This window comes from Sus scrofa, chromosome 14, assembly GCF_054392235.1.
Source record: "Sus scrofa isolate SSC_HxYL_T2T_F1_AM1 chromosome 14, Sscrofa_HxYL_maternal_Yorkshire_Landrace_v2.0, whole genome shotgun sequence".
Lineage (NCBI taxonomy): Eukaryota > Metazoa > Chordata > Mammalia > Artiodactyla > Suidae > Sus > Sus scrofa.
Window position 1 is genome coordinate 134,823,013 of NC_139396.1, and position 6,335 is coordinate 134,829,347.

General features: G+C 57.3%; 1 protein-coding gene across 1 annotated transcript; it reads left to right on the forward strand.

Moving 5' to 3' along the window:
- The first annotated feature begins 626 nt into the window (after nt 1–626).
- KAZALD1 (Kazal type serine peptidase inhibitor domain 1) lies at nt 627–4,423 on the forward strand. Its single transcript, NM_001244551.1, is given in 5 exon segments — nt 627–739; nt 1,166–1,727; nt 2,854–3,014; nt 3,095–3,242; nt 3,428–4,423. Coding segments are annotated over 4 exon segments (948 nt in total). The 5' UTR covers nt 627–739; nt 1,166–1,183; the 3' UTR covers nt 3,523–4,423.
- Nucleotides 4,424–6,335: the final 1,912 nt, after the last annotated feature.

Below are 6,335 nucleotides of genomic sequence, written 5' to 3' on the forward strand. Positions count from 1 at the left end.
ACCCAGAGCGCTGCCCACTGGGGAGGCGCCCCGCCCACCTCTCTCTGCGGCCGCTAGTCGGCTCGGACCTCTAATCACCCGGCTCCTCCGTGGGTTGAAGGATTGAAGCACCTGCCGGATGTGGGCAGGGAGAAGTAAGCGCTGAGTCTCTGGTCGGCGACTTGGTGGAGAAGTGGGATGGACAAACCTGCAGTCACCCCTGGGAAGCCGGCCCTGGGCTGCCAGGAGACGACGTTGTTTGGCCCTGCCATCCAGGAGCGCCCGACTTGGCATTCTCGTTCCTACCGCCTCCCTATTATGCAGCTGCTCTAGAGAATGAGACTAAAGTCAGATGGGACAGGACCTAGCTTTTCAGCCAACTCTAGCTTCCCAGCTACCCCCCCCCCCCACTACCAACCTTCACTCCACCCCGTCTCTAGCGTTTCCCAGCTTGGGTGTCCGGTTACTTCTCTGTTCTTACTGTGACTTTGGCCCAGGCTAGGAGGATGTGGCCCAAGAGGGTCCCGTGCGGCTGCATAAAATTGGCAGCTTCAGAACTAGGGGAGAGGGTGGGGTGTGCGACGTTGAAGGGCGGGGAGAGGGGGCGGAGGAGCTGCTTTCTGAGTGCAAGTCCGTGGGCTCTGTCAGAGATCCTCAAGTCAGAGCAGAGGTGGCTGGCGGGCCCACCGATTCCTTCCTATTGCCTGCGTTTTCGGACGGGACTCACAGCTGCTCTGAAGGGCTTAGTCCGGGACACTAGGTGAGCGCTCTGGGCCCTAGGGCATTACTCCCCCACACTCCCCCCAACAATGCACCCTTCCTGACGTTCTGCCTTTATTAAGGACTAATTGATCCTGAGGCCATCCACCTCTAGGGCAGGAAGCTTCAGAGTTAGATGGTTAGTGGTGGTGGTGGTGGTGCGTGTGTGTGTGTGTGTGTGTGTGTGTGCGCGCGCGCGCCTGGACTTTATCACTCCCTCCTCGCACCTCTCCCCAACCCCCAAGAACAGCCCAGTCAGTAACCACTCAGCAGAACTGGTGGGTCATTGTAAGGGTCACTGTGCCTCTGTGTCCGGGATCTACTTGACTTCGAGGTAGCAGGGGAGGGATCAGTGCTAGGGTCCAGCATGGTACGAGGAACAGTGAGGTTGCTTCTGACCTTCTGACCTGGCTTCCCTCCCTGGCAGGGTGCCACGCACGCGCTGATGCCCCGAGTGCTCGCAGGCCTTCCACTAATCATGCCACAGTCGCCCGCAGCTGCCTTGGCTCTGCCCCTGCTGCTGCTGCTGCTGGTGGTGGTGGTGCGGCCGCCCCCACAGACTGGCGCGCGGCCGTCCCCGGGCCCCGATTATCTGAGGCGCGGGTGGCTGCGCCTGCTGGCGGAGGGTGAGGGCTGCGTTCCCTGCCGGCCAGAAGAGTGCGCCACGCCGCGGGGCTGCCTGGCCGGCCAGGTGCACGACGCATGCGGCTGCTGTTGGGAATGTGCCAACCTCGAGGGCCAGCTCTGCGACCTGGACCCCAGCGCCCACTTCTACGGAAGCTGCGGTGAGCAGCTTGAGTGCCGGTTGGACACAGGCGGCGACCTGAGCCGCGGAGAGATGCCCGAGCCGCTGTGTGCCTGCCGCTCGCAGCGCCCGCTCTGTGGTTCCGACGGCCGCACCTACGCGCAGATCTGCCGCCTGCAGGAGGCGGCCCGCGCTCGGCCGGAAGCCAACCTCACCGTGGCGCACCCAGGGCCCTGTGAATCGGGTATGCACGGCCCCGGGCCCAGACCCCCGGCACTGGGAGTTCCTCGAGGTATTGGTCTCTGGCCAGTAGAGCGAAAAGAGGAGGCCAGAGAGCCCTCAAGTCCATTGTAAGAGGCTGCTCTCTGGGCTGGTCCCCAGAGACCACCGCCTGAAGGTGCTGGTCCTGCGCTTTGTCGATAAGATATGTGCGCTGAGGTGCATAAAAGCTTCAGACCCGGCTGGCAGAGACCAACCCTCTGAGGGAACAGGCACATAGCCAACGCTTAGCCTCAAAATTGAGACAGTGAAGAGACTCTCAGTCTTTGCCCAGATGCTAGAATCCAGGCAGGGAGGCTTGGGTTTCTGTGAAATGCAATCAGGTTTCATTTGGCCAGCTTCATCCAGGGAGTACTTAGTTAACCCAGTCTCCTGGCTTCTTTCCATGCTCCCCCTTCCTCTGCATTTAGGGATTAGTGAAGGAGGGGCTTTGCTAGCTCCCATTCTCCCATCCCAGGGGGCTTAAGGCCATTCCAGCCTCAAGTTTTCTTTGGCGGCTTCAGTAACCTCCTCTTCCTTGGAGGGGGTCTGGCTTGGCTGGTGCTGCTGAGCAAACAAATGTCCTGCAGGAGTGAGGGGGATGTCCCACTGCTTTTCCTACAATTCCGGGCTGTCTGCCTGCTGCCCAGATTGGTTTCAGGGTCTCTGCCTTTGCCACATAGACCTCCTCTCCTACGGGTGGGATGGGGACGGGCTGCTCTTTGGACCTGGGGCAATAGGACCTCCTTAGGGAAGGGTGGATGTGGGAGGTGTCAGTTACAAGTACAGCAGGATAGGGGCCTAGAGGGTGGAATGAGGACAGGGGAGCAATCAGGGACAGAGTGTGGCTGCCAAGCTGAGCTGGGGGTCATTGTGCTTTGTGCATCTTGTCTGTAGGAACATTTTAATGTCTGTGTTCCTCCCCTTGTGTGTACCTGAAGCTACATTTGTACATACCTGTGTGTACATGCCATGTTGTTTTTATGAATGTGTGTGTACCTCAGCATACATTGTATTCCTTCACACCAACATGTTCAAAGTGGTTTGTATATGAGGTCCTTGCTGGTCTGGATGGGCTATTCTGTTCTCAGGCCTCCCTCCTCCACCCCCAGGGCCCCAGATTGTGTCGCGCCCATATGACATTTGGAATGTGACTGGGCAGGATGTGATCTTTGGCTGTGAGGTGTTTGCCTACCCCATGGCCTCCATTGAGTGGAGAAAAGACGGCTTGGACATTCAGCTGCCGGGGGATGACCCCCACATCTCTGTGCAGGTAGGGGCAGAGAGCAGAGGCCTCCTTGGGGCAGCCCAGGGCTCCCTCAGAAGGATACTGCTGACTCCTCCTGGCTCCAGTTTAGGGGCGGACCCCAGAGGTTTGAGGTGACAGGCTGGCTGCAGATCCAGGCTGTGCGTCCCAGCGATGAGGGCACCTACCGCTGCCTGGCCCGCAATGCCCTAGGCCAGGTTGAGGCCCCAGCTAGCCTGACAGTGCTCACACCAGGTAAGGGGGAGCCCTGAGCTCTGGGGGCTGAGGGGTGGGGTTGGATTGGGGCCCTTGAATGTGTGTCTGTGTGTGTATGTGCAGGTGGGTACACACACAGGCATGGCTTTCTCACAGACTGGGATACATAGACACTGACGGCCCCTCTTTCCTATTTTCTCTCCTTTGCCAACATGTGTTTGCAGACCAGCTGAACTCCACAGGCATCCCCCAGCTGTCATCCCTGCACCTGCTTCCTGAGGAAGAGGCTGAGAGTGAAGAGGGCGAGGATTACTACTAGGTCCAGAGGCCTGGCCCATGGGGGGTGGGTGAGTGGGCATAGTTTTCATCCCTTCTCTCAAAAAGATCTGGAAAGGGGGAGCACGGCCCCTGCATAGATTGCTTTAATGCTCTTAGTAGAGGAGATGTTGCAGTGTTGGGAGGGACAAAATTTGAAGGTGGGTAAGGAGAGAGGCAGAGACTAGAGAAGGTGGGACGCGGAGGAGCCCTTGCAGGAGATGCTCTGGCCAGGACAGTCTCCTGTGTGGACCAACCAGGCGGAAGGCAACAGTTACCTGCCTGGTCTCTGCCTCCCCCAGGCAGAGTGGGTGGTGGGTGGGGAGGAGCAGAGCTACACAAAGGAGTGCAGTCACCAGGATCCTCCACTTCTTTCCTGCAGCCCTCCCTCCAGCCCTACTTAGCCAGTCTTCTGACTGCCCTCCTGCATGGCTCCTGCTGTTAGTTATTTCCCAAATCCCCAATTTTTTTTTTTTGTTTTTGTTTTTTTTTTTTGGACTATACCTGTGGCATGTGGAAGTTCCCCAGCCACCCAAGCCACTGCAGTGACAATGCCAGATTCTTGACCCACTGCACCATAAGGGAATTCCCCCTAGTCCCCAATTTTTGCCTAATCCCAGTTTATCCTTCTTCAAAACTCACCTTCTAGAAAGGTCCCCTCTCTCCTAAGTCCCGATTACACTTACTAACTGCAGTCCTTTTTGCTGTTTGCCCTCTGCTGTCCAGGGGAGCACAATGGAGCATGGTTTAGTTCAGTGCAGTAAGATGAGCATTTAGTCATGTCTAATTTCTCCTGTCCTGGAAACTCTGTGAGGGCAGCACCATATCTTATACTTTGTATTGGACAATGCCTAGCACAGGACTAGGCACAGTAGGCACGCAATAAAGATTTATGGACAAACTGAGACACAGATGGTTTGCACAGATTTGCACAGAAAGCCCGCATTTCTCTGGAAGGCCTCCCAGGGTAGTAGAACTCTGGCTTCCAGAAGCTGTAGGTCCTGCTCTCTAAGCACATGCCTGCCAGATGTACCGGAAGCTTGAGCTGGGGCCTACCTCTCCCCCTCCCCCTTTAGGGAGGAAGGCTGGAGCCATCTGGTTGGAAGGAGGTTATCCTCCCAGTCTGCACTCCACTGGGGCTGGTCTAGAGATAGATTGCTTGCATCTCTGTCCCTCCCCCAGGCAGAGTGGGGAACCAGGTCTCTGTGGCTAGGACCCAGTATGAAAGTATAATAATAAACTGGATAGAGGAGGAGAGAAGTCTGGTCACATGAATGGGCTGCACCCTAGGATTCCCCTGCGAATCCACCCATTTCCCATCTGAACCTGGACAAAGTCATGGCAAGCTTGTTTTCTTATTTGCCCCAACTGTGACAAGTCCTATCTGGCTGGAGGTCCTGCCCAGAGCCGTACTCTTTCACTCCCTAAATCTCTCTCCACAGTCTCCTTACCTAGCCCAGGGACGCTGGTGAGCCGCAGTGTTTATTGACTGATTGAAGGAGAAAATGAAAGCTTAAGTTTGTGAGGCCAAGACCCTGTGGGTGGATGTCAACAGCCTCCTACGCGCCTGGGCTCCACCCAGAGCCTGGCGCCACAGCAGGACAAACTGCAGTAGGCTCGGTGTCTGAGCATGTCCTCTGGGGCCCAACACAGGGAGCTGGCCTCTTGGGAGGGGCGTGGTCCAGAACCCCAGCCTAAGGGTTTGGCCACCCCTACTGCAGAACCTCGGGGCTCCTCCAGAGTCTGGGACAGCTCTCACTGCTGAGTCCTGGCTGGCCTCTGGCGTTTCCAGGAGCTGTGCTCAATAGCTGGAGCACGTTGGATACTTGGGGCAAATTCTAAGTCGACCGCGAAAGTAGGAATAGGGATGTGAGCAGTGTGGCGTGGTTAGGGGAGTCACGCAGTTCAGCATCCGAACCAGAAGGTCAGCTCCGCGCTGAAAGGGGAGATGGGAGTCTGGTCGCGCAGCAGGCTGAGACTGCTGGGACTGGTTTTTCGCCGGTGACTCCTGGCCAGCTGGGCTCGAAGGCGCCCCCTGGCGGGTGCATCGATCCTGCAGAGCCCACAAGCAGAGCAGGGGCTCCACGGGGTCCTAGAGGCTCACATACGTCTGCGAGAACCCGTACTCCTCGAACGCTTTTGCAGACTTTATAGGATGTTCAGTTGCAGCTGCCTTATAGCCCCGGTTTTCCCCTCCACGGCGCTGCTGGTTCAGGCCCCACAGCCTGGAACAGGAGGAACCCCTGCTGCGCCTTCCCCCACCTCCCATCCACCCCACCCCGCCTCTCCTCCAGCGGACAGGCTTTAATAACGTCGCTGGAAAGTGACACGCGATTTATTATTAAAGTAATGCGGGGACGGGAAAGGTTTAATAAACGCGCTGCAATGCCGAGGATTATTCACCGCAAATAAATGAGAGCACGGGCGGCGTTTTAATAAATAATTTCCCGTCGCTCCCGAGGGAGGAGAGGGGAGGTGGAGAGAGAAGCCGAGCTGCTGCCAGAACTCCCGGCTTCGCCTCCCAACGGGTTTCCAAGGCTTCCTCGCTTTTTTCGTCCTAGGTTGCTCACACCCCACGTGGGAAGTTCCAGGAGAAATGACTCGCAGTGGTCTAGGTCTGGAGGCAGAAGAGGCTCTGTCTCATCCTACTTCCCCCATCTCTGCGATTTTAAGTAATTTGCCTAAGATGGACGAATGCACTTCCTTCCCGCTGTGAACCAGAGGTCCACAGGCAAGAGTGGACCGGGGCAGGAAGGGTTAACTGGGACTAGCCCTTCCCATGCTGAGGGCACTAAGTCCCAAGGCCTGGCCACTCTC